The 27,703-nt window shown below is 54.1% G+C and overlaps 1 protein-coding gene across 1 annotated transcript; it reads right to left on the reverse strand.

Moving 5' to 3' along the window:
• COL6A2 (collagen type VI alpha 2 chain) lies at window positions 1–27,703 on the reverse strand. The gene is made up of 28 exons (XM_087818388.1): window positions 27,594–27,703; window positions 17,587–17,726; window positions 16,794–17,392; window positions 16,516–16,536; window positions 15,460–15,525; window positions 14,831–14,884; window positions 14,704–14,748; window positions 14,377–14,403; window positions 14,110–14,136; window positions 13,960–14,004; window positions 13,324–13,377; window positions 12,843–12,905; window positions 12,151–12,213; window positions 11,797–11,886; window positions 11,191–11,253; window positions 10,579–10,641; window positions 10,285–10,347; window positions 9,854–9,916; window positions 9,525–9,575; window positions 9,169–9,204; window positions 8,748–8,810; window positions 8,557–8,619; window positions 8,342–8,377; window positions 8,044–8,089; window positions 7,333–7,485; window positions 6,733–7,185; window positions 6,543–6,581; window positions 1–1,083 (listed from the first exon to the last, which is right to left on the reverse strand). The coding sequence occupies exons 2-28, from the start codon at window positions 17,723–17,725 to the stop codon at window positions 485–487; spliced, it is 3,084 nt and encodes a 1,027-aa protein (XP_087674514.1). The 5' UTR covers window position 17,726; window positions 27,594–27,703; the 3' UTR covers window positions 1–484.

Here is a 27,703-nt window from a genome sequence, read left to right on the forward strand (position 1 = left end):
GGTGGTTCAAAGCCTTTATTGGACTGGGGTCTGTGTATACAGGGACATGTAGGGCTTGCTATCACAGCTCTGTTTGATGGGGGCTGGGGACCTGGCAGCATAGCCAGGAGGGCTGGCAGAGAGCCTTTGGAGGGCGCTGGAAGGTGGATGAGAGTCCAGGGATGACGCTGGGCTGAGGGGGAAACGGCCTGTTGAGGAGGGTCTGGAGCACGCCCTGGGATGCCTCTGGGGGCCAGGGAGGGTGTTGAGAGCAGGGCGTAGCTGGAGAGAGAGGAGGGGTAGAGGGTAGCAGTGCCCAGGGCTGCAGGCGCCTGGGAAGAGCTGCGGATGGGAGGGGGAGCTCCGCTCCTGACTTTAAACCCACACCTGGCGAGATCGAGTCTGCAGTGCTCTGGATCTCTCTTGGTGGGATGTGAGTAGCACCACGGACAGGAGGACAGAGCCTGAAGGGCTCGGGGTGCGAGCCGGGGTGGGGTGGGGGGCGCTAGCAGATCCAGCGGATGAACCTGTCGAAGAAGCCGGGCTGGGCCAGGCTGTCATAGTTCTTCTCACGGAAGATGGCAGCCGTGTCGCCCAGGCTGATCTTGGAGAGCATGTCCATGTCCACATCGTCGCCCACAGCCACCACGGTGGGCACCACGTTCTGCTTGCGCATGGAGTGCACTGCCTCGTCCAGGCTGTCGTTGCCTGTGACGCCGTCCGTGAGGAACACGAAGGACAGCTCCGCGTGGCGGCGTGCCCCGGCCCGAGCGCCGAGCACCACCTGGTTGATGGCATGCACGATGCCTGAGCTCACATGTGAGAAGGAGTTGAGGTAGCGCGCACTCTCCAGCGCCTCATGGATGACCGTCAGGTTGGAGGTCAGTGGGAAGGCCACCTGCTGCTCGCGAGGGCCCCCGAACTGCAGCAGGGCCACACGTGCGTTGAGTGGGTCATCGTCCCTCCGTGCCAGCGTCAGCCGCCGGGACACCTCCTCCACGAAGCGCCGGGCCTTGAGGAAGTTCTGCTCACCTAGTCGCTCCGAGCCGTCCAGCAGGAACACGATGTCCACGGGCCGCTGGGTGCACTGGGCCACATACAGCTCTGGGGGGAAATAGGGGTGGTGGGCAGGGGCGACCCAGGTGAGGCCCTCGCTGGCTCCACCCTGGCCCCACCCTGGCCAAGCCCCTCTGTGCCACAATCTACCCAGGTGGTACCTCCTCTCGGGGTGAGCCCACTCTGCCATACCCTGCACCAAATCTTTTCACGCGCCCGCCCACTGGAGCAACACGGACAGCTGGAGCTTGGGGGGCTATACCTAAAGTCACCCATTGTTGGGAACCCCCACAACCCCTAAGCAGGGGTCCAGAGTCCCATACTGTCTCCTCGGATCCTCACTATCTCCCTTGGTTGTGCCCCCACCAGGAAATGTCCCCAAACCTGAGGACGGAAGGCCTTTTCCACCCTACCTCTGCCCAGTGCCTCCTCCAGGCCCCCCAGGCAGGAAGAGGTCAGCAAAGCCCCTTCACTTGGCCCAAGAATTGGAGGCCCCTAGAAGGCAGTCCATGGGGAGTGGGGGTGGGAGAGAGGGGTGCAGAGGCTGTCATCATGTTTGTAATTATGTAAAAAGACCTCATGAAGACCCTGGCCCTGAAGACCCCTGGACACAAGGACCCACCTACAGCTGTGACCCCCTCAGTTCCCTGTCCCAGGGCTGCTTGGCACTGGCCAGGCCACATCTCTCTTGGCCCTTAGAACATTGGAAAGAGAATGAGCCCATGTCCCCTCTGACTGGATAAGGCTTTGGTGGGCAGTGGGCACAGTTGTGGCCAGACCCCTACAGTAACCTAGGTGACTCACTGTTGCCTGAGACCCTTGCCCTCTTCTGGGCAGTGACCAGCCCTGGACATGCTGGACAACATGGGGGCAAGGCCACAACCAGGACTGAGGCAGGGCCTCTGGGGGATATGGGCACCACACACAGCCTGAAAACCTACTCCCCACACACGTGGGACCACCTGCCACAGACATGCAGCCAGGCTCCTTCCTCAACTCTAGGCGCCACTGGGGCTGGGTGGGGATGGGGCTGATCCTCTCCCTCTCGTCCAGCTCCTCAGCCCCATGGGCACCCCTCCTCAACATGGGCCAGAAAGGACTCTGTTCACCGCCCAGGTTTGCCCACCCGTGGGGCTGGCTGCTTGGGGATCTCATTAGGAAGGAAGTCCTGACTCGCAGCATCAATGCCTGAAGGCCTCAGCCCAGGACTTGGCTCTGGAGCATCTCCCACTTGCACAGGTAGGTGACTGCTGTGGACCAGCCCCCAGCCAGCAGCAGCCACCCCAGCACATCACTCAACCACAGCAAGGCATTCACGTTCTTTGTTTTTCAGCTTTTATAGGATGTTTAAGATATGCTCACAGCATCTGAAGGACACTCCCCCTCGCCGGGTGTGTCACTACGAGGTGCCAGGAGCCAGCAGACAGGGTGCTTTAAGGAGCTTATTAATGATGTAGCTTATTTTGGTAGCAGTGCAAATGAAGAGCAGCTTCTTCTTTAAATGCACACAAGTTCTTTGAGTACCCTGACCTCAAGTCCTACAAGCAGACAGACATGCGGGGAGGAGGCTGTTTTGGGGGCGTTTTTCTCAACAAGGGATGACTGGACATAGAGGCCAGAAACTGAACCAGGAGTGTTGAGGTTTTTAGGGGGCTCTGCTGTTCCCCTTCTCCCCTCCGCTGACCCCACCCATGTCAGGGAGCCTGGGCAGCAGGGAGGTGAGTCCCTGCTCCCGGGAACCAGGTGGGGGTGCAGACAGGACCAGTGACAGGGGCCCAATTAATCTGGCTGCTGGGGGAGCAGGCACGTGTGTGTCTGAGCATGCTTCCACAGTCTTAGATGGGGAGCCCTTGACGCTCCCTGAGGGCTTGGGCAAGAGGAGGAGGTGGTGTCTGTGGTCCCTCCCCAGACTGTCGGCCAGCGGCTTTGGCAGGTTTGCCCTAACGGGTGACTCTTACTTCCCCTAAATGTGTGAGACAGCTCAGCTAGATGAGGGGTGATAGGGGTCGGCTGAATATTGTCTCCCCAAAGATGCCTATGTCCTAATCTCGAAGCCTGCGAATATGAACTTATGCGGTGAAACAGGACTTTGCAGATGGGCCTAAATGACAGACTTTGAGATGGAAGATCGCCTGGGGCTATTTGGTTGGCCCTAAATGCCACCTGTGTCCTTATAAGGGAGGCAGAGGGAGCTTAGTCTACAGAGTAGAGGCCATGTAACCATGCAGGCAGCTAGAGGCTGGGAGAGGCAGGAAGGACCCTCCCTGGAGCCCCTGGAGGGAGTGTGGCCCTGCTGACACCTTGATTTTGGTGTCTAACCTCCAGACTGAGAGATTCCTGCTGTCATAAGCCCCCAGTGCATGGCAGGCAGCCCAGGGAGCGAATGCGGCCCAGCTGGAGAAGCTCTGGCCTGAGCATTGGCAGCCCTATGGCTTCAGCAGAGCGCTAGTACAGTCTCGGGGTCGCCCACAATGTCCCTGTGCACCAGCTTAAAAGTGTCAATGAACAGCTCCATCCAGTCCTGCCGCTCGCCTCCCGTGGCGAACTTGGCCCGCTCAGCGGTGTAGACCAGCACGGCCACCAGCCTGGAGTAGGCGGCCGGGTCTTGCGTGAGCTCCGTGGCGTTTAGCAACTGTTGGATCTGGGGGATGGTCGTGGGGAAGGAGGCGTCCGGGCCCTCTTCCGTGCGGAGGAAGGTGACCGGGGGCGCATCGCCAGGCCGCGGTCCATCTGCGGGGCATCCAGAGAAGGCTTTAAGGGACTTGATCAGTGTGAATGGGCCTCCAGTCGCTCTCCTCGGGCCTCTCTCCTCAGAGATGAGTTAGGACCAAAGCCAGGAATGGGGCTGAAGCTCAGCGGAGGGTGGAATGAGGAGACAGGGACGCCACAGTGCCAGAGCTAAACAGGGGCATTGGAGGCCAGCGGGGCACATGCCGAGGAGATGGGAGCAGAAGGCCTTCTGGTCCCCACAGACCTTAAGAACTACAAGACTCTCAGCTCAAACAGCTGCACTGAGGCCTGACCAGACGCTAGTACGGCTGCTGACCGCTCAAGGCCGTGCCCTGGGATGACCCTAGCTCTTTAAAACCCTCCCCGCTGCCACGAGTATTTACTGTCTGTTACGGCCCAAACCTGGTGACCAGACCCCTCTCAGAACAGTTACTTTAGAAAGCTTTCAGTTACAAAACCCTCTCTGTCCTTTGAGACACAAATTTTCCCCCTCCCAGGACTGTCCCCTCAGGGACCCAGGAGCAGCAAACACGCAGGGGCACTCTCGCTCTCTCTCCTGGGCACCTGACTTCAACGTGCGTCACTGCTTCCTGTCCTGAAGGTCTGAGAAGTCTGTTCCTCCTCTGGGTACGTGCCAGTCAACACAGCCAGGTGGCCTGGTCACATGGACCTCCCCTTCCTTGCTGCCCCCTTGCCCTCTGTGCACCAACCAGCCTTTAGTCAGTCCCTGCCTCTGTCCGGGGTAAGTTGAGCTCAGGTTGCCCTGGACCTCCTCACTCTTGCAGTAACAATCTCAGAATGAAATCTGTTTTTCCTGCCTTTGCCCGGAGCCCATCTTTGTTTCTCTTTGACATACTCGTGGTTCTGACACAATCAGGCTGGGCCTCTGGGTGGACAGGGCAGTTTGGCCCAGAAGGTCAAGGCCATGCCATAAGTGGCAGCATCCCCCCACCCAGCTCCTGTTTGCCACCCCGAAATGCCGAGGACACGGTCCAGCCTGTGGCAGGTCGGAGTTCCCGTGTGTCACGGCACATTCTACAGTCATGTCTGCTTTCTTTTCTCTGATCACAATGTCTGTTTTACTTGGAAATTTCTAATCACTTTAGAGGAGGATGAGTTTGTGAGTTTAGTAGTAGAGAGGTAGTCAAAAGAGGGCAGGGAGGGAACACGGACTTCAAGGGGCCCATTTCTTTTCTCTGCCAGGTCCAGTGAGGCACCTTCCTAGGCACCAGTGTTACTCTAACGCCGATACCAGACAAAGACATCACAAGAAAGGGAGCTGCAGCCCGAGATCTTTCATAAGCAAAGATGCAAAAATCAACGGAATATTAGCAAATCCAATCCAATCAGGTACTCCATGTCTAAGTGAGGTTTGCCCCTGGTCTGCAAGGCTAGTTCAACATTCGAAAATCAATTATAGCATCTGTCACATCAACAGGCTGAAGAAGAACCTCACGATCATATCAACAGACCCAGACAGATCATCTGACAAAGCCCATTCATTCACAGAGGACTTCCACAACTAGGAGTGCAGAGACCTCCCTCAGCTTGGTCAGGAGCAGCTATAAAGAACCTCAGCTAACGTGGAACAACAGTTGTTCCATGGACCACTGGGCTGCTGGGCCACTGCTGGGCCTGGGCACCAGGGCCTGGCATCTGGTTTCTACCCTAGAAGGATCACGTTTACTATGGGACCTACCCCAGGAGGACTAGGGTGTCCTGGGGGCAGGGGCACAGTCTGTGGGCTGGCTGGGTCTCAGTGCAGACCCCAGCCCCTCATCCTGGGAGGGAGGGAACTTTTGGGCAAAACCTCAGGTTTCAGGTTGGTTCTGATCACCACAAACAGTCGTCCCCATGGGGACCCCAGGCCCAGGCAGTATCTGGGATGACCCCAAAACTTGGTCACAGGAAGGACTTCAACAAACATTTCCTTGGAAGTTCTTCGGGACAAGTGGGAACCCTGACCCCCAACTCAACACATTCCTTCCCTCAGGCACTTCAGCACCTTTGAATCTGCCAGGTGGGCCCTGGCTGCCCTGAGAAGAGCCTGTGCACAAGCCCAGGAACACTGACTTCACATGCAGATGTGGGTGTCCTCTGTTGACCTGCCAACACGGCCCTGCCCCCTCGACGGCAGCCCCACCTTCCAGAACCAGCTCCAGTCCCCACCTCAGAACTCCCTGGAGTGGATAGGCAGGTGCCCACATCCCAGTGTGAGGGGCCAGCAATGGCTCCAAGACCCAGGTGGGCAGGACGCATGGATTGCCAATGGGGCCTCAGCTCCTGTAACCCCTGGGCACCTGCCTGGGCTCTGTGGCCCTAGTCACTGTGTAGCTACAGAGGTAACAGCATGATGCCCATGGAGTGACAATGCTCCTTTGACCCTTTCCCCAGTCTCTTTGGGACCCCTGGGGGACAGCCTCTGCGTGCCCCCAGGGCCCTAGTCTCGCACACAACGCACCACATTGGGCCAGTGCCCTAGACACAGCTGAAGCCTGCTCCCAGAGGGAAGATGGATGAGCCAGCAGGGGGAACCACAAGGCCCGAGCACCTAGGCATCAAGCGCGGGGCCAGGCCATAGCACTCCCTCCCTACATGTGCCAGGTGGGTGGGGTGGCTGGCCCCTCCCAGCCCTCTTCTCAGACATGCTGAGGCCTACGGGGCAGAGAAACCCATGGTCTAACTAAGGAGGGGCCCCCACAATGCACTTCCTTGCGAATTCCTCTGGGCCTTGGTCACGCTAGTCTGGGGGGTTGCTTAGCGGCTCCCCGTGTTACCTGTTTGGCAAGGAAGGTCCGGGCACACGATCTGGGGGTCTAGGAGAGAGGAAAAAAGGCCAGGGGTACTGGTCAGGCTCCCTCAATGGCCCACTGATGCCCAGCCCATTCCCTCCCGATGTCCTCTTTCCTCCTGCAGGGACAAAGGCTGGGAAGGCAGGGGGAGGAGGGAGGCCCAGTAGCCACTCACCTGGGCACAGGACGTCCTCCATGTCGTCGATGAACTTCTCGGCCACTAGGTCGGAGAAGAGTGTCATGTTGCGCACCTGCTGGGGCTTGTCGCATGCAATGGAGTTGAGGTTCTCGCTCTCGTGTTTCTCATTAAACATGTCCCCGATGCCGATGGCCGTCACCGTGACCTCGTGGTTGCACAGCGCCCGCAGGTTGAGGTCATCATCCCGGGGGTCGTGTCGGCCATCCGTGATGACCACTGCGAACACGCGGGTCTTTTTGCGCCGGCTCTCCTTGATCAGCTGGTTGTAGGCGAACTTGAGGGCCGAGGGCGTCCAGGTGCCGCCCGCAATCCACTCGAGGTTCTTGACAGCCTCCTTGAAGCTGGACAGCGAGTTGATGCGCTCATCGTCCAGCTGGATGGCCTCGAAGGTGCCCTCGTGGCTGTACTGCACGACGCCGACTCGGGTCCCTGCGGGCCCGGGCGTGAGGGTGAGGGGCTGGCCGTCACCACTCGCACTCGCTACCCTCAGGTGGGGGCCTGGGGACCCTCAGCCAAGCTAATATCCCTCCCAGAACTGGATCTCAGGGTGTCCTGCCTGTGGTCGGAGCAGCTGACCTGTCTCGGACTTGGGGTCCTTGGCGATGGCCCCTAGCCTGTTGACCACATTGATGACGAAGTTCTTCTCCAGGGTGAAGTTGGTGTAGCCGATGCTCTCAGAACTGTCGATGACGAACACCACGTCCAGGGCGCCACACCGCTTCTCACAGTCTGTGGGCGGGCAGAGGGGCTATGGCTGCGTGCACTGACCCCAGCCAGGAATACACCCCAGGCCACAGGGGCCCAAAGCCAGGCGCACAGTGGGAAATGATCACCGCACCACAGGGGCCCGAAGCCAGGCGCACAGTGGGAAATGATCACCGCACCACAGGGGCCCAAAGCCAGGCGCACAGTGGGAAATGATCACCGCACCACAGGGGCCCGAAGCCAGGCGCACAGTGGGAAATGATCACCGCACCACAGGGGCCCGAAGCCAGGCGCACAGTGGGAAATGATCACCGCACCACAGGGGCCCGAAGCCAGGCGCACAGTGGGAAATGATCACCGCACCACAGGGGCCCGAAGCCAGGCGCACAGTGGGAAATGATCACCGCACCACAGGGGCCCGAAGCCAGGCGCACAGTGGGAAATGATCACCGCACCACAGGGGCCCGAAGCCAGGCACACGGTGGGAAATGATCACTTTGACGATGATCGCCCCCCGCCCCCAGCATTGGACAAGAGCCTGGGACAGCCCAGCAATGCCACTGTGTGGGGCCTGAGACTCACCACAGCACCCGCATGTCTCCCGCACGTAGGTCATGACGTCGCACTCCTGCAACACAGTGGGTCAGCCCAGCCACGACAGCAAACCCAAGAGGGACCTAAGGGTGCTGCTGTAGGGAGAGTCTGTGGCCCTGTCCCCTTGCCTCTGACCTGGTCCTGCTCACCTCATGCTAACTCACCCCTGCTGACTTTGCCTCCTGACCTTGCACTGACCCCACTCCTGCTGACCTCGTCCCCTTGTTGCCCTTGCTTTTCGCTTTTAGGAGGGAGGACACTGATTCCATCCCCAACTGACACCTACCGTGAGGCCGGGGTCTCCAGGGGGGCCGGGCTCTCCCTGGAGGAGGAAGGATGACAGTGAGAGGTGACCACAGTCACGGGTGAGGCTGGGCAGGGTTCCTGCACACTGATCCCGTGCTTCCACCATGGGCAGAGCCCTGTGGTGCAGGGTGTGTGTTGGCCTGCCTGGCCCAGAGGATATGGCCCGAGGGCCGAATGGACCGTCCACTGACCTACCTCGGGTCCTGGGGATCCTCTTGGCCCTCGAGGGCCCGGCTCACCAGGGGGACCCGGATCTGCCTGCGGAAAAAAACCCACAGGTTGGCTCAGCAGACACCTGCACACCTCCCTTCCTTCCAGGGTGAGGGGAAATAAAGAGGGTGGGAGAGGGAGGAGGGAGAGGGAGGAGGAGGGGGGAGGACACTTACAGGCTCCCCCTTTTCTCCTTTCCGGCCAGGTGCTCCTTTCACTCCAAAGTCGCCTCTACCCCCCTGGGACACAGGACACACACGTTAGTCCCCGTGGGGGGGATATCTGTGGGAGAGCTCTGCTTGCCCCCTCCCAGTTTCTCCAGACCCCCAGTGGGTGTGCAGGAGACACTGGATGTACTTTGTCCAGAAAAACCTGTGCCTGGCTCTTGGGGTCAGTGGCATGGCAACAGCACAGGGCATTTCAGGGGATCGAGGGTTTCGGTTTGAGAGAGACTAGTACTCGGCGGGCTGGCTACCGCACGCAGCACGCAGCATGGGGCAGCTGCTGGTGGCCACGCGTGGGGCGAGGGGCGTGGCGCTCCAGCCACGGGAACAGGGCACAGACCACCCAAGGCAGCTGCAGGGGGCCCCTACGTACCTCGGGGCCACGTGGGCCTGGCTCGCCTTTTTCTCCCTGGAAGAAAGCACGGGTGGGGGTTACTCAGCACAGATCCCGGAGGGCTGATGTGCTGACCCTGGGACATAGATGGGGACCTGGAGGTTTTCTGCTGCCCCCTCCCTTCCCTCATGATGGTCTCAATTGTCACAATCTGGGTGAATGCGGCCTGTGCTGCATCCCACACAATTCCTGGGGACCTGTGTCTGCACCCGACCTGTGAACCCTGAGCCCCCTCCGCACCCTATCCCCAGGATGGACGCCCTCCAAGGAATCCGTGAGACTCTGCAGGCATTCCTGCCCCTCCCTGGGAGCTCCCATCCCATGCCAGGGCTTACAGGCTCTCCCCGGGGTCCTGGGTAGCTGAATCCAGGTCTGCCGGGGTCTCCCTGGAGGAGAGGGAAGGCTGGTCAGGGAAGGTGCAGTGGGAAACGTGAACAGTCAGCATGGACAGAGGCCCAGTGGGGCTGGGTGGCTGGGCTGGTGGGGCGGGGTCTTGGGGAGGGCTGTTACAACCCAGGGTGAGGACAGGAGGGGCTGCCTGGGCCCCTGTCGTCCTCCCACACCACGGGCTGGCAGGCACACTCCAGGCAGCCTCACTGTTGAGCTGGAAACAATCTAACCCCCTCCTTTCCGCTCCAGTCCAGCCAGGAGGGAGGGGGCCTACCTTTGGGCCAGGCTGTCCTGAGTCTCCTCGGGGACCAGCGTCACCGGGGTCTCCCCGAGATCCCTGAGGGCAGAGAGAAAGCAGGGAGTTGGCACAGAGACTGACTGCGTCCAGCTCTGACTACCAGGCAACACTGAGCTTCTCCCCTGCTGCCCTGAGGGTCATTGCCAGGCTCCTCCTCTTCCATGTACCCCCTTTAGGGCTCCCAGGCTCTACCCTTGCCTCCTGCTCACCAGCCCACCAGGATGTGAGGTGCACAGGGACTCAACCCCTGTTCTACTGCCTGAATTTGCCATGGGGACAGTGTCCTGCTGAGGTTAAGAGGACCCAAGTGGCACTATAGAGCAAGGGAGTGAGACAGTGAGGTTGAAGGGCTGACAGGGGCCTGAGTCCTAGAACTGCAAGCCCCTCCCAGGTGTCTTGCCACTGACCTGCTTCCCGGGCTCCCCGAGAGCCCCAGGGGGGCCTCTGGGTCCAGGCAGGCCTCGGTCTCCCTGAAAAGAAAGGGCACCTCAGAGACCCTGTCATCAGCACTGCAGAAGTTGAAGGGTGGGGAGGGGGCACTGGTGCCCTCCAGGAGGTCCTGGGCATGGCCTTGTTCCTCAGCCCTGATCACAACAACGGCCCTGCCAGGGTCTGCAGGGAGGGAAGGGCAGGGGGGGCAAGGGGAACCAGGCTCAGCCCCCTCCAGCCAGGGTGCTGGGTGCCGCCTGCCACTCACTTACCTTGGCTCCTTTGCCGCCAACCTCCCCAGCCAGGCCCCGGGGCCCCTCAGGGCCAGGATCCCCCTGTGAGAAGAGAGGCCCAATTATCTGGCGCATGTGTGGGAGGAGGTGAGGGAGGGGAGCATTAAATTCCCTGGAGAGGACCCCAGATTGTGGAGGGTGACCCTGAAACAGCAGCCCTGCCGGCTTAGCCTTTAGCAGCATGGGTAGGGATCACCCCATTCCCAGAGGAGGAGGCCCCTCCTTCAGGCCTTTACCCACACCTTCACTTTCAGGAAACTCTGATTCTGCCACAAAGACAAAACATCCTGCACCAGCTCCCGGAGCACGTGTCTGTGGCGGGATGCTGCGGTGGAGCGGCTCGCAGGCTGCACAGCTTGCCTGCCACGTGTGGGCTTGGCCGAGCCCCACCCAGGTTCCTCAGCAGGTAGTGCAGGTGGGGTGACCTGCTGCCTCGTGCTTTCCCAGGCCGCGCGGGGAGTGCCCCCACTGACAGAGCGCCTGGGGTCACTTCTGTTCTCTCTTGTCACGGGTACCATCAGCACCAGGGTGAGAACCCAGTGCAGAGGCAGACATGGAGACCGCGCCCCATTTCCCAACACGGACACTCACCTTCTCGCCTTTGGGGCCCTCGCTTCCTGGGCTGCCCTTGGTTCCAGGGTCTCCCCTGCGTCCCTGCAGAGAGTGGGTGTGTGGGTGGGGGCCCTGAGGGTGGGGGCCACAGGAGGACCCCACACTCACTCTACCCATGAGGACTCTGGCTTTGGAGTCTGGAGGCCCCTCAAGAGGACCTTGGCCTAGACCCTCATCCTCTGCTGGGTCGGTCTGGTCCCAGCCAAGGAGGGCTCCTGGGCAGCTGTCAGTCCAGGCTGAGTTTCAGGTGACATGACTGGGCCCTGGCTTGGACTCACTGTGGGTGAGGTCTCACTCAGCTCACTTGTGGGCCAGGTCAGGCCTGAGGATACACCCCCTGGAGGATCAGCCCTGGGACTGGGCCCTTCCCGCCCTGAGGCAGGACACTCGGGGTTGTCTTGGGGGGAGAGGCTGAGGATGCTGTATGGGATCCATGGAGTGTGTGCCCAGGTTTGGGACCCATGGAGTGTGTGCCCAGGTTTATGTTCAGCCTTCAGGGGTGTCCTGCCAGGAGGGGCTGGGCAGGTGGGCCAGAGGAGACAATGCTCTAGACCCTGGACTTGGGTCTGAGGGGTGTGAACTCACAGCCTCGCCTTTGGGTCCTCGGGGCCCAGGCCCGCCTTTGGCTCCTTTCACTCCAGAACTTCCTGGGGCTCCATTGTTGCCTTGATAGCCCTGTGGAGAGGTAACAGCTCAGCCAGGTGGGATGAACTGGGCCACCTAAGCAGTTTCGGCCTTACTTGGTCAGGTGGGACCATGTTTGCCTTGGGGAGTGGGTGTACCGTCACCTGGTAGTGGAAAAGACAGGCTGGGGGCCTGCTCAGGGCACAGGGCTGATGAGGGCATCTGCTGTCCCTCCTGCCTCCCACTCTGTGAGTTCAGTGGGCACTGCTGGTGTGTGGCTGGGGCAGGACAACAGGGACCCTCAGGGGCACTTGCCTTGCTTCCCTTGGCCCCGTCATCTCCTGGAGGCCCTCTGCGTCCTGGGCGGCCAGGGTCCCCCTGGAAGGGTTTGGAGAAATTAGCCTCATATCCCCTGGATGCCAGCCTTGGGACAGGACTCTGGAGGGGCTGGGAGAACGGCCTTCCCCCCTCCCATGTCAGTGGAGCACACTCTTGGGGGGCAGGGCCCCTATGCAGCCCCACAGACACGGCCCTTGTCTGAGGGTGCTGGCTTCTTGGGAGAAGGTTGCCCTTCCTGGTCCTCCAGTGTCCTAGACAGCCAGGGGAGGGGATGCAGGCAGGTAAAGTGACACCTCAGGTGGCCTAAGAGGCAGAACCCCCACAGGCACCTGAGAGCCTTCCACAGGAGTCCCCTGGAGGCCTGGGAAAAGGGTGGGCTTGTTTCTGTGGCCATTTAGGCCCCTCACAGTTGCCTGAACCAGGACACATGGTCCTGAGTTAGACACGAGCTGGTGAAGCCCCATGAGGGTACCCTACAACTTCCCAGGCAGGATACCCCTAAGCCTCCTGCCCCTGACTGCCTGGTCTGCAGGGACAGGTCCCCTCTGCTGTGCTTCTTGGCCCAGTTGCCTCCGCCAGAGGCCAGGAACTGCAGCAGGGAGAAGGCCGCTTGGAGGGCAGTGACACTGGTCTGGTCTGGCCACCACCACCTTGGCTAGGCTACCTACCTTGGCACCTTGGTCTCCGGGTTCCCCAGGGCTGCCTGCGTCCCCTGGGTAGCCATCGAGGCCCTGTGAGAGAAGGGGGAGAGAGGCTGTCCTGAGTCTCTTACTGGGAGCTGCACTTGGGGATTCCCCATTAGCCCAGGGCCAGCTCACATGGGGGAGGTGATCAGCCTCCCCAGTGTATGGACTTGACGCTCTGCCTGGGTCTCAGTGGCTGGAATCCAACAGAGCTGGACAGGCCAATCAGACAAACCTCAGAGATGAGCCCATCAGGACTCTGGGAAGCAGCTGCCCCAGAGGCCATTTCATCCAGCTGTGGTCAGGGACCCAGGCTGATCCCTGGGTGGGGTGTCAGGGACAGGTAGGGCAGGGCTGAACGAAGAATCCAAGTTCAGGGACTCCCAGCTTCCCCACCGCTGTCTGGCGCCTGGTGCCTCCACAGGGGTGTAACGTTAATGTGAGGAGGAGTCAAGGCCATGCTTACCCGACTCCCGGGGTCTCCTTTGCAGCCAGGAGGTCCAATGCGCCCCAGCTTGCCCTGAAAGAGGATAGGGGAGCAGAAGATGTGTCAGGGTTGAGATTTAGGGGACAATGCACCAATGACAGGTGTAAATGTGACTGTGTGTTTTAATGGATTGGCTGTTAGGTAGCATCTCTGTGGAGGTGGGAGAGTCTCTGGCTGCGGCTGTGAGCATGAGTGTCCACAGTGCTCCCTCCACATGTGTGCATGCCTGTGTGCACGTGACGTGTGCCACATGTATGTGTGTGCATGTGTGATATTTGCGTGTGTGAGTGCACATAATGTTTGTGTACATGTGTGTATGTGTGTGAACCGCTACTCAGGCCAATCTGGGGTTCTGCAGAACAGACTGGGAAGTTCCTGCAAGGTTGGGCCTTGGTTTTCAGAAGCAAATGTCCATTCCTGCTCTTGGAGTGCCCTTATTTGTCCTACATCTCCTGGACAGCTACACACTGGGACTGCTGAAGCCTCAAATTGTGGGCAGCAGCCCCAGGGGAGGATCTGAGGGTCTGAGGAGGTTCTGCTCATTCCTACGATATTCGAGATGCTGCTGTGTATGACCCTCACGCCCAGCCCATGATGCAGTCTGAGGAGCACTACCTTCTGTCCGTCGGTCCCGTTCTTGCCGGCGAGGCCAGAGGCACCCTGGAGGGAGAGGGAAGAAGGGATTTTCATTAGCCCCGATCGCCATCTCCTTGGAGCAGCAGGAAGGTGGGGTGCCCTGCTCACCCAGCCCACCACCTGGCTTACCTTACGCCCGTCAGCTCCAAATTCTCCCTGCGCAGAAGGAAAGTGAAGCCGTTAGCTCAGGTCTCCAGCATCACAGACCCACTGCCATAGGGGCCCAAGTCTGCCTTCGGCCAAACACGAGGCCAGAAGGACCTCAGAACAAAGCCACCACCAGCATGAAGCCGCATCATGCCCCCAGCAGGAACCACAGGCTTGCTGAGGACACTGGGGAGTAGGAGCCGAGACTCAGGCTGTGTGGAGTCTGGCTGCCCAGAGTTGGATTCTCACCTTCTCTCCTTTGAAACCAGGAACACCCTGAGGTCGGAAGGAAAGAAAAGCAGCATTATGGTGGGGCCTATGCATGGGACCCAGCAGCCCACCAGAGTGGGTGGGGTCACCAGCCTCGGGTGGGGAGGCATGAACGGGGCTCAGGCTAGACGCTTGGTTTGGGGACAACACTCAAGATACTGAGGTGCTTCACTTCCTTGGGTCAGGGGAGGGGAAGGAGGGCTGGCTGGGCCAGAGACATCCTGATCCGGTGGGCATCCTGGAACCACGCAGCTCTTGGCTTGTCCCAAGTCCCCAGCCACTGTGCCAGAGCCACGGGCAACTTGCCTTGGGTCCTGGGAATCCGATGGGACCTTCAATACCTGGATCCCCCTGTGGAAGAACAACAAAGGGCCATTGATGGAATCTCAGCCTGGAGAGCAGGAGCTGCCAGAGGGGGTGGGGGGACACTTACCTGTCGTCCCTTTTGTCCAGGCTCTCCAGGCTCACCCATGTTGCCCTTGGCTCCCTAAAAGCAGACAAAAGAAAAAGGGTAAATTGAGGCACAGAGGAGTAGAGTAGGCCACCAGGGACCCTGTCACTAGCTTCTGGGAGGTGGGAGAGTAAGAGTTTTGGGGCCAGCATCGTTTGGCTGCTGGTCCCACCTAGGTGACAAGGGCAACACCACATGGGAATGTCCTAGAGTAGGGTCAGCTGCCCCGGAGAATCCTGGCCTCTGTCAGATCAGGGTCCATTCTGACCATTTCTCTGAGCTCTGACAGACAGCCCCAGGTGGAGAGGCTGCCAGGTCTCTCTGCAGGGGCGGCTCCGATCCCGCCCAGCCTGGGTGGCACCCACCCTCACATTGCCCATGTCACCAACTTGTTTACTTCATGAGTATTTTAATGGCAAATCTTAATTTAAAAAGTGTCCCTACTTTTCTCAAAATGCCATTTAAAAGGAAGTAGATAAAAATGGAATTTGAGTTCCTTCAGGGTCAGAAGCGTTGAGCCCACTGAGGTTTAGTTGGTCCTAGATTCATAGTTCAAGAGGGGTCGGGGCCTTCCTGGCAGGGCAGAGCCCAGGGTGGCCTGCGTATCTTACCTTCTGTCCGCGGTAGCCCTTGGGGCCAGGGGGCCCGGGGATCTCCAGACAGCTCACCTTGTAGCACTGAAACAAGAAGCAAGTGCAGCATGAGGCCAGAATGATGAGTCCCAGCTGAGAGGGAGGGAGGGTGCTGTCCAAGCCCCTGGCCTGCTGGGGGTGGGTCATCCTGAGCACGGGGCTGGAGATAGGACCAAACTCAGGAGGCACCCACCAGGGCAGGGCTCTACGTAGGTTCTAGTCAACTTTTGGAAACCGACGCTGGGTTGAGCAATGACTGACAGTAAGCAAGGATTAAACAGCAGCTGGCTAGGCATCCTTGTGCTTGCATTTTTACATCACTATGTTGTGAGCACCTTTCTGGGGAGGGTGTGCTTGCAGGAGCCTAGCCGAGTGTAAAGCACTCCCTCCTGGGCTGTGAGCTGGTGCTGGGATACACAGTGACAAGGAAATGTCAGGGACCAAGGGCTACAGATTCTACACTGGACACCTAACTGGCTGTCCATCTTCTCTTGGCCTGGCTCAGGTGGACGGAGTCTATCAGTCCAGAGGGCCACCCTCAGACTCAATGCTCGTGGATGACCCTAATGCCGATCTCCTGGGTTTATTTATTTATTTATTTATTTTAAAAAAATATATCTTTATTGGTTTCAGAGAGAGAAAAGGAGAGGGCGAGAGAGAGATAGAAACATCAATGATGAAAGTCACTGATCGGCTGCCTCCTGCATGCCCCCGACTGGGGATTGAGCCTACAACACGGGCATGTGCCCTGACTGGGAATCAAACCCTGATTGCCTGGATTCTAGGTCAACGCTCAACTGCTGAGCCACGCCCGGCTGGGCCCTCCTGGGTTTAAACAGTCTGGTTTGGGTCAGAAGTCCTCTGCCCCAAACTCAAGAATCTCAGGCCCTACATGGAGCAGAGGGGTCTCTCTTCTTTGCCTCCAGGGAGTGCCAGGGAGCTGGCAAGGCGAGGCGCGTAATCTTTGCTGGGTCAGCGCCTCAGAGGCTGCAGGGCACACCTGACGGGGCTGGCATGGACAGAAATGCCTCTCACCTCTCCATAGGCCTCATGTTTCTGCAGAAAAAGACAGAGAGAAACCCTGGTTAGCCATGAGCTGGAAATCAGAGCAGCTTCGCATCTGGCAGAAGAGAACTCAGGACATTGGAGCAGGCAGGACCCTGACCAGAGCTTACCCCCTTCAGTCGCCTCATTCACAGAGGGGTAAACTGAGGCTGATGCCCAGTGATCCCAGGACTCTAGACCTCACCCTCCGCCCCACACCAAATGGGTGGATGGTAGCCCTAGGAGGATGGGGCACTGTGGCTGCTCACCATGACCTTGATGATGCGGTTGATGGTGTCCTGGTCAATCTCAGTGGAGTCTGGCCGCATGGTGGCATAGTTGCTGCGGTAGAGCTCCTGGGGTGTGCTCGCGATTTCGCGCAGGCCCTGCTCGTTCAGGTTCCGGTTGGGGGCCACCGCGAAGAGCCGGATGCCTTCCTCCCGGGCCCGCTCAGCCTGCAGCTTGATGCCACCGCACGGGCTGCCAGTGACATGGCCGTCAGTGATGACCACTGCGAAGTTGACCACATCTTTGGCCCCGAGCTTCCGGATCTCCCTGGTCATGTTGCCCAGTGCGCAGTCGGTGAAGGTGCCGCGGCGGAAGGAGCGGATGCCCTGCAGGCCCTTGATGAAGGAGGCCCGGTCACTGTCTGGTGGGCTGAACACCTCCACCTGGTCAGAGAAGTGCAGGCCGCCGTAGCGCCAGCTCAGGGCCACCTGGTCCAGGTACAGCTCGTCCTGCAGCTGGCTGATGAACTGTGGCACAAACTGCTGCATGTGATAGAGCAGGCTGTCGGTAGGGGACTGCATGGTGACGCTCTCCGAGGTGTCCAGCACAAAGTACACGTGGACCGGGCAGTCGGCTTTCTCTAGGGGACACAGGAGGAGTCACGGGGCTGCACATGGAGGGCCTGTGGTAAGCCATCCTGGGACCCCGTGCACGTGGGTGGTCCTGGGCTCTGCTCCACACTGGCCTCACCTGCACAAGGGGCCCTGGCTCCCAACCAGCTGTCCTTGCTGCCCCCTTTGTTCACCCCAGGAGCTCCAGACCCCGTGGTTGTACCTGGGCAGCTATTTCGCTCAGAGGTGTCGGGTGCGATGACCTCCTGCTGTTGGGCATGCAGGGTCCCCAGGAGGCCCCAGAGCAGGAGGGTGGAGCAGGAGCCTCGGAGTATCTTGGCAGTACCCATGGTCCCTGACATCCTGCAACAGGGAAGAGCAGCTGCTGCAGACAACACTCCACTGAGAGTGTCTAGGAGCCCCTCTGGTCCCCATAATTCTCACCTCCCATGGTGGGGGTGGCACACACTATGCGTCAGCCAGCATCTGGGCTCAGGGACTCTGGGTGGGGGCCACAGACACTTAGTGGGCATGAGTTTTGGGCTCAGTTCTGGGTGGTAAGATTAGCACTTTCACCGCTGTCCCTGCCCTGGAGCCTGGGTCTGGAAGACAGGCAGATCCTTAGGAACTGAACTGCCAGTGACCCATTCCTGAGGACAAAACATCATGGAGAGGGTGCTGGGAACAGGGCAGAGGGGTCAGCTGGGGGTGACTGAGAGGAGGGGCATCAGGGGAGAAGTGAGGTCCAGGATGGGGTGGGGATAGGCCTTGGTCCTTGATTCCAGCTGTCTAAATGGCCCCACACCAATCGATTAGGAAGAATGGCCTGGGGGTGGAATATAGGGGCCAAGGTGCAGATAGGCCTGCGGGGCCGGCAAAGAGTAGGTGTTCAGGGTTGGGGACCTTTCCCAGAGCCAGTTACTGTGCTCTGCCCTGTTTCCATAAATCTGAGGTTTCTTTGCCACTTGCTGCTCCCTGTGCCCAGGCCCACCCTGTAGCCACACAGACAGGGAGAGGACCTGGAGGCTGGGGCTGGCTGGCTGGGCTTTGGGGACCAGATGTGAGAGGAACGAGGACTTTCTGTGGGAAGGTGAGGAAGGGGCTTGGCTCAGCTATTCTGGTGGGGACCCCTGCAACCTGGTTCACACAATTCACCACCACCCTGCTACCTTTCAAAGCTCCAGAACACAGGGCAGAACCAAAGAAGATGCGGCCCTGCCAGGAACTTGGGGCCCTGCTGGTGGGGAGCAGCACTAGCTGGCTAGGCCCTTGCAGGCCTGGGGGTGAAAGGTGGTGCTTGGAGAGCTTTGGGGGAAGCAGAGGCATCCGGGGCACTTTAGTGCAGTTTTCCTGGTGATGCTCCTAAATGCTGTGGAAACCTCTTTTGTGGGGGCAGGTGTTATTACACCTGGGTTTACAGTGAGAGGGGCTAGTCCTGGCACAGTTGGGGGTAAACAGGACATGATCCTGCCTCCCTGACACGGGGACATGTTTAGGACGAGAGGCCATGATCCTGCAAGTAATGGCTGTGACCCTGTCGTAGGCTTTGACAGGTGCCGAGATCAAAGCAGCTCAGTGGAAGCACCAGGGAATCCAGGACGGTTGCAGGAGGTGCCAGACATGCCAGGCTGAGAAAACCAGCCAGAGAAAGGGGGCTACTGGCTGAGCGGAAGCTGGTTCTAAGAGGAGGGCTGGAGACAACCCGGTTCAGGTGGGGGCTGAGAAGGTAGAGTGAGGGGCATGCCAGGACCCTGAAGAAACTGGAGGCCACAGGGAGTTGGGCTGCGACAGTCAGAGCCAGCGGGTCCATCCGCCACTGGTAATGGCCACTGTGGGATCTTTGTCAGGGGGGCCATTCAGGGCTGAACACCGGGATGTGGGCACAGCTGTCCTCCACTACCCTTCACCCTGCTGCCCCCATGGCGGAGAGACCCCAGTGGGGGTGCCGTGGGTCCCACCCTGACCCATCGGCTCCAGGTGGGGAGAGAAGAGGACCAAAAGGCCAGAAAGACTGCCCCCCGATTGGCCCTGCTCTCCGTGTGTGTGCATGTGCACCCCCACACGAACCACACCCCCCCACACACATACACGTTGCACACTTAATGAGTTAAAAGTGGCCCACATAATAAAGTATACTGGTGGAAAATAGTACTCTTTGCTCTAATTCAAAAAAAGAATTAAAAAAAGAATTTTTCATTACAGTGTCATGATAATGAAAAATTTCAAAAATATCTACTTAGGGAATAACACAATAGTAACAACAAAAGACAAGAAACACCTAAAGGGAAAAATTGTTTTGGCATTGTGGTAGACAGCTCCAAGGCGGCCCCCAATTATTCTTGGCTTCTGGTATCCGTGTCCTTATGAAGTCTTCTCACACACTGAATCGTCGCTGGCCTATATGACCAACAGAATAACCTGGAAGTGATGGTGTGTGACATCCAAGAGTAAGTCATGAAAGATACTGTGGCTTTTGCCTGGCTCTCTTGAATTGCTTGCTAAAGGGGAAACCAGCTAAATATGAATACTCTCAAGCAGCCTTTGCAGATGCCCTTAAGTGGAGGAAATGAGGCCTCCAGCCAACGGCCCGGGCAAGTGACCCTTCTTAGAAGCAGACCCTCCGTCCCAGTCAAGACTTTGGGTGACTATGACCCTGTACCTATCATGACTGTACCTGATGAGGGCCCCTGAGCTAGAATCACCCAGTCAAACCACTCCTAAATTCCTGAACAGAATAAATTATGAGTTAGTAAATGCTTATTGTTTTAAATCTCTAAGTTTTGAGGTAATTTATTATCTGGCAATAGGTAATTAGTAAAGGCATCAAACTTTTCTCCACAGTATTGCAGACAGAAAACAGTGAGATAATAACCTTGGAATTCTGAGAAAAAGAAAATGAACCAACAATATCTTCCAGTCAACTTATCTTTCATGTACAAGAATAAAAGTCTCGGGGTGAAAAGGGGTTCAGATCTATGCCACTTATATACCATTACTTAAAAAAATTCAGCAAGGAATTTTAACAGAGAAATAAATAAAAAAGCAAAGAAACTTGAGAAATACCATAAAATATAGAAAATGAAGGGAAAAAGAGTCAGGAAGCATAAAATTAAATGCCAGAAATATTACACAGATCAGTTGTGACAATAAACGTGAATAGTTTAAACTCTCCTGTTAAAGACAAACATTCCTAAGTTGGGTCAAAAAATGAAACCTATCTCAGTGAGGTTTATGAGAGTCAGACTTTAAACATGTCACAGATGGTGCAAAGAAAATGAACTGGGGAGAGGGGGATGCAAATGAAAAGAGAGGGGCGGTGTTGTATGAGAGTAGGTAGAATTTAAGACAGAAGAATGAGGATGGGGCCAAAGAATAGATAAAGGCTGCAGCCTAGTTATAAATTTATGTACTAAATTTCACAACATAAAATTGTATAAAGCAAAATCTGAAAAAATGAATAAAAAACCGACAAACTCAAATCATGGTAGAAAAGTAACTCATCTTTTAAAGTTATTGACAGATTACACAAACAAAAAAAGAGAATCTGAATGTCATGTTTTATAAAATTTGATAGTAACAAGTAGGAAATAGGATTTGGATAATGTGAATAAAACACATACATATTATATATTTATGTCTTTGAAACCTACAAGTAGGGAATATATATTGTTCAAATTTTTTTTTTAACTTTTTTTTTTTTTTTTTACAAAATTTAACCCTAGAGTAAGCCACAAAGAAAGCTTAAATTTAGTGTATGTTTTTTAATTTGGAAAGTATACAGATCAAATTCTCTGGGCCACAGTGAAAACTTTGTCACTAATAAAACACACAAAAAATTATCAAAGCCCTTCAAAACTCTAGATTAAAAAACTTTCTCTTGCAAAAACTACATAGGAATTAGTGACAATGAGATTGTTATACATAAAAACAAACATGAGAAGACCAAAGCTATAATCAGAGGAAAATATATAGCCTTAAATACTTTTTATAAAATAAGAAATTAGTGACAAATTAGGCATGTAGTTGAAGTAACTAGGGACAAAGAAAATCAACAAGATGACTCTCAGGAAAGCAAGAGAGAAAAACATTAAAAAAATAAACCAATTGATTAAAAAAATTCCCAGAATATAATAATAAACATATCTAAGAGCTGATTCTTTTAAAAGGCCAATAAAATGGAAATATTTTTAGCAAGTCCAATCAATAAGTACAAATACAGAAATGCACAAATTTAAGAATAAAAAAAATAATATATGAGAAAGGTTGTTGTGGCTATTTGTTTTTTAAGAGCACATAGTACATGTAGCTCAGAAAAATAAAAATAAAGGGTGATATGGAAACATGCTATCAAGTGAAATGATTCAATAAAATTACAGTAATTAGGCATTTGTGGTTTTGGTTCTGGAACAGAGCAATGGACCACATAGTAACAGGCATAGCAACATACACAAATTGAGGAAATGAGATGGTGGCAGGACTAGGACAAGGGTTCACAATATGAGTAGAAATAAAGGTAATCCTACCTCACTCAGGGAACCCAAAAAATCAAATCTCAGGAGAAGTAACTGAGTGCAAAACATGGACCCAAAAGTCTTTGAAGAAAATAGAAAGGATGAAATGACAATGAAATATCTTCTATGATTACTCTCCACCAGACACTATGCTACATCATTTAGCACTCACAACAGTCCTTGGATATAGGTACTATAATACCATTTCATAGACGAGAGAACTGAGAGTAAGTGTAGGTAACTTGTCCACAGTGTTCAGCTAATAGCTGAGGCACTAACCCAGCAGGGGCTTTATTACAGATTCTACAGAAATGAAAAGGATTATAAAAGAGTATTATAAATAATTGTAAGCCAACAAATCAAGTAACCTAGATAAATGGACATATTCCTAGAAACACAAAACCCACAAAGATCAAACCATGAAGAGATAGAAATTCTGAACTGACCTATAAGTAGTAAGGAGATTGAATCAGCAAATGAAAATCTCCTGACAAAGAAAAGCCCTGAACATGATGGCTTCACTGGCGAATTTGACCAAACATTTAAAGAAAAACTAACACCAATATTTCTCAAGCTTTTCCATTTCAATTCATCAAACTTCAATCAAAGAGGAGGGAATACTCCCCAAGTCATTCTAGGAGGCCAACATTACCCTTATACCAAAGCCAGACAAAGACACTACAAGAAAAGGAAACTACAAAGTAATATCCCTTATGAACTTTGGTACTGAAGTCCTCAATAAAATATTAGCAAACAGAATTCAGCAGGATAGCAAAAGTGTTAAACATCACTACCAAGAGGGATTTATTTCTGGAATGCAAGGATGGTTCAACATATAAAAACCTATCAATGTAATATACCACATTAACAGAATGAAGGAAAAAACCCTCATAATCATGTCAATTGATACTGAAAAAACCTTTTGATAAAATTCAACACCCTTTCATGATAAAAAACACTCAACAAACTAAAAGTAGAACGAAACTACCTCAATATAATAAAAGCCATATATGAAAATTCCATAACATACACCATACTCAATGGTGAGAGACTGAAAGCTTTTCCTCTAAGATCAGGAACAAGGCAAAGATGCTCACCTTTGTCACTTCTACTCAACATAGTATTAGAAGTCCTAGCCAGAGCAATTAGTCAAGAAAAAGAAATGAAAGGCATTCAAATTGGCAGGATAAATTAAAATGATCTGTTTACAGATGTTATGATCCTACATGTAGAAAACCCTAAAGATCCCACAAAAAGAAACTTAGAATAAATAAATTCAGCAAAGTAGAAGGATACAAAGTCAACACTCAAAAATCAGTTGCAGTTTTGTACACTAACAATGAACAATGCAAAACGTAAATTAAGAAAATAATTCCATTTACATTAGCATCAAAAGAATAAAATATTTAGGAATTACCTTTACCAAGGATGCGAAATACTTATTAACAGAAAACTATAAAACATTTCTGAGAGACATTAAAGATATAAATAAATGGGACCATATTCCAATGTTCATGGATTAGATGTAATATTAAGATGTCAATACTACCAAAGTGATTTACAGATTTACCAAAATTTCAATGTTGATTTTTACAGAAATAGAAAAATCCACTCTAAAATTCATAAAGGGTCTCAAAAGACCCCAAATAGCATAAATAATCCTAAAAGATAGGAACAAAGCTGCAGAATTTATACTTTCTGATTTCAAAACATACTACAAAGCTACAATAATCAAACAGTGTGGTAATGGCATAAAGATAGATAACATAGACCAATGGAATAGAAGAGTCCAGAAATAACTCTCGTACATATAGGGAAATGATTTTCAACAAGGGTGTCATGATTATTCAATGGAGGAAAAGACAGTTTTCAACAAATAGTGCTGGGAAAACTGGATATCCATATGCGAAAGAATGAAGTTGAAACTTTACCTAACATCATACATAAAAAATGAACTAAAAATGGACCCACAACCTAATGTAAGATCTAAATCTATAAAAATGTAGAACAGGGCAAAATCTTCACAGCATCAGATTCAACAATTCTAGGATATGACACCAAGAGCACAAGCAACTAAAAAAAAATACACAAACTGGATTTCATAAAAATTAAAAAGAAAATTTTGGGTCAAAAAGCAACCTACAGAATAGGAGAAAATATTTGCAAATCATTTTTCTGGTAAGGAATTAATATCCATAATATATAGAGAACTAAAAATCAAAAACAAAACCCCCCCAAACATCCCAATTAAAAAATGGGCTAAGGACTTGAATAGACATTTTCCTAAAGAAGAATCACAAATGGCAATAAGTACACAAACAGATGCTCAACATATTAATTAGGGAAATGCAAATCAAAATTATGAGATACCACATCACACTCATTAATATGGTTACTATAAAAAAACACCCCAGAAAATAAAAAGTGTTGAGAAGAATGTGGGGAAACTGGAGTTGTTTGGTGGGAATGTAAAGTGGTAGAACTGCTGTGGGTAACAGTATGGTGGTACCTTAAATAAATAAAAGTGGATTTACCACATGATCCAGCAATTCCACTTCTGGGTATACACTCAAAAGAATTCAGAGTAGGGTCTCAAAGAGATATCTGTACGCCCATATTCATAGCAGCTTTATTCACAATGGGAAAAACATGGAAGCAATCTAAGTGTCCATTGATGAATGAATGGATAAATATAATATGGTACATACATACAATGGAATATTATTCAGCCTTAAAAGGGAAATTCTGACACATGCTACAACATGGATGAACCTTAAGGAAATTATATTTATAAAATAAACCAGTCACAAAAAGACAAATACTGTAAGATTCTAATTACATGAGATATTTAGTATCTCAAAAATCATAGAGCTAGGAGGTAGAATGGTGGCTGCCAGGGGCTGGGTAGAGAATGGGAAGTTAAGTGTTTAATGGGGATAGATTTCAGCTTTGTGAAATGAAAAGAATTGTGAAGACTGATGTGGTGATGGGCACAACAATATGAATGTACTTAATACCATTGAACTATACACTTACAATGGTGAATATAATTTTATATTGTGTATTTTACCACAATTTTTAAAAATTGAGGGGGAAAAACTCTTACATACATATTAGTAAAAATCAGCACCCATGAAGCAAATGGGGAAATCAGAACCTGGCAAGTAACAACACTACAAACAGTCAGTGATCAAAAATGTTGAACCACACAAAAACCAAGAACATTCACACAAACCAAGAAGGTTCCATTCCTCATCTATGAAACTGGCAAAGAAGAAAAAAGGCAGCAACACTGCCCTTTGTCTGTCCCTGGTGACAGACACCCGGGTCCTTCTCCACTTCTCTGGTGGGCATCTGACAACAGCCTTGAAGGCCTTGACACTTTTCAGAAGTTTTGACCCAGATCCTGCTCTACTGGGAGTAGGGGCTCCTCACAGCTGGGGTCCCCACCCTCCCTCTGCTCATCACAGTATCTACAATGGGCTGCCATGAGGCTGACCTACTGGTGTGGTGTGGGTGTTGACATGTTTTAGGTTCCCAGCCTGTCTGTGGAGAATGTTGCTCTATGATATGGCCTAAATCCAATGTGTGCCCCTCGGGTGGGGGCCAGCCCCCCAGGGCCTGTTCACTGAGCTGTATCCCACAAACCCTGCTTCTTTGCAGGTGTGCCCCATACCAGGGTCCCCCTGGTTTTGCACAAATGTGCAAAAGAAGCCAAAGGAGGGACTGACCCATTGGAAATGTGAGTCTTGTTTAAAAGGAATCAAACTATTTGTGTTTTTCTAAAATCAATCACAAAAGCGAGGTTTTCCCAGCATGATAAAGTCTTTTGTGGCTGCAAATATGATCTACCTACACTCCATGCACCTGGAGACCTCTAGCAGCCCTGTATTAATCCTGACCTCATTCTACAGATGAGAAACCAGAGGCTGAAGAGGACAGTGGGCACCACTCCCTCCACAAGAGAGCCAACTGTGCTGGCTGGCAATGTAGAGTCGCCACTGGCGTGGGTGTGCACTGCCCAGGGCAGGGGCCTGCACTCCACCAAGACCAGGTGGCTCAGTGAGTGGATCAAGCCTTACTTTCCCCCTGGACATTGCCTTCCCTGTGGCTTCCTCTGCAGACAAGGCCAACAATTGCCCCCACCAACTGTGGTCTTCACAGGCCTCCCAGGTCACTTTCAACAGCACAGCATGGTAGCTTCAAAGCAGCCAGAGTGGCCCAGAAGCCTACTGAAACCCATGTCCAGCCAAGGGAACACACCTGGGCCCCGGGTACCCAGCCCCTCCAGTATGGCCAGGAGATTCTGAGTCACCTATGCATGGAGGCCCAGGCTCTCTCCCGGGTCCCACTCTCCTTCCTCTGAATGACTGAAACAAGGCAGACAACTTTCCTCCTGGAGCCCCAAATGCCTGTCTGGCCTCCTGGCCTCCGATGTTAAGCAAATGTAAAATGATCTTATGGTCAGAACGATATTGAAAGGAAAAAACGAGGGAAGTCTATGAATCTCAAGCCCTATTCTTTTTGAGCATCCATCTAAAAGTGAAGTTCCGCTCTTCTGGGACAGGGGCCATATTCCAGGTGGGCACCCCGGGTGGAGTGGTGGGAACACCTGAGCCACCACACTCTGCTGTTTTGTGTGTTGTTACTGTGTTACTAGGGTCAGTAGGCCTCTCAGAGGTTGACCCCACCCTCCCCATGCCCTAAGAGTGCTGGGCTCTTGCAGCTCTGCTGGGATAAGTGAGGAGTCCTGGGTGGGGCGGGGCTGGGCCCAGCAGAGAAGCCACCACAGGTGAGATCAGCTGGGCTCCCACCTCACTCCCTGCTAGGACCACTCAGCCCCCTGCTTAGTCTCCCCAGCAGACTTTGAGAGGGGAAGCTGGGGTGTGAAGGGTGCCCCCGGCCTCGGCCTCGGAGGAATTGCGGGAAGGCTGGGTTGTTGTTGATCCTCAGGGTAGGGGTGTGTGAGCCATCCCCACTCCCCACTCCGTTTCTACCCTTGGGGTATCAAAGACCCCCTCCTCCTCTGTTTCCCCCAGAAGCTCATTCTATCCTGGCTACTCTTTCCAGGAGGAGGAACACCCTCCCCCTCAGCCCAGGGGACAGGGGCCAGCATCACTGGAGACCTGTGCCCATTTCCACATCAAAGGGGGGGGGCAGGGGACGACGACAACGACGGACGGGCACGACTCTTCCCAGGGGTCACTTAGGCCGTCATACCTCTGAAGGTGTCCTCCAGGCCACAGATAACACCAGGACCCCGCATGGGTCTGACTGCAAACGCTCACCCCTCCAGCTATTTGGTGACTTGGGGAGGTGGTGAGGCCCCAACAGACAACCGAACTGCGGCATCTTAGCGCTGAGCCAGGAGTCGGGCGGAAGCCTCCTGCTCCCAACTCTGTCCCAGAGGCAGCCAAAGTGGGGGCAGTTCACAACTCGCCCCCCGCCCCCCCGCCGGGAGGAGCTGTGGTCTCGGGCTGAGCGGCTGGAGGGGGGCGGCGAACGAGGGCCGGTTACCGCCCGGGGAGCCCGTCGGGGCGCCGGCCCGGGGAGCGCACCCGGGGGTCCGCGGACCCGGGTCCTCTGCGCTCCGGCTCTGTCCCGTCCCGCGGACTTGCCAACGAGCAAACCCGGCTCCAGGCAGGCTCCCCGGGTCCTAGGGCCGGACCACAGGTCCCCCACTTAGTGGGTCCCCGTCCCGGGGTCGAGGGGCGCTTACCTGGCCCCGAGAGCGCGCGCTGGGCGCCCTCGCCGTTCACGTCCCGAGGAGGCTCCGGGTCTTGACCGACGAGAGCCGACGCCGAGCGGGCAGGAGGGAGGGGCGGCGGG

This window comes from Miniopterus natalensis, chromosome 6 (assembly GCF_054644295.1).
Source record: "Miniopterus natalensis isolate mMinNat1 chromosome 6, mMinNat1.hap1, whole genome shotgun sequence".
NCBI classification, from domain to species: Eukaryota; Metazoa; Chordata; class Mammalia; order Chiroptera; family Miniopteridae; genus Miniopterus; species Miniopterus natalensis.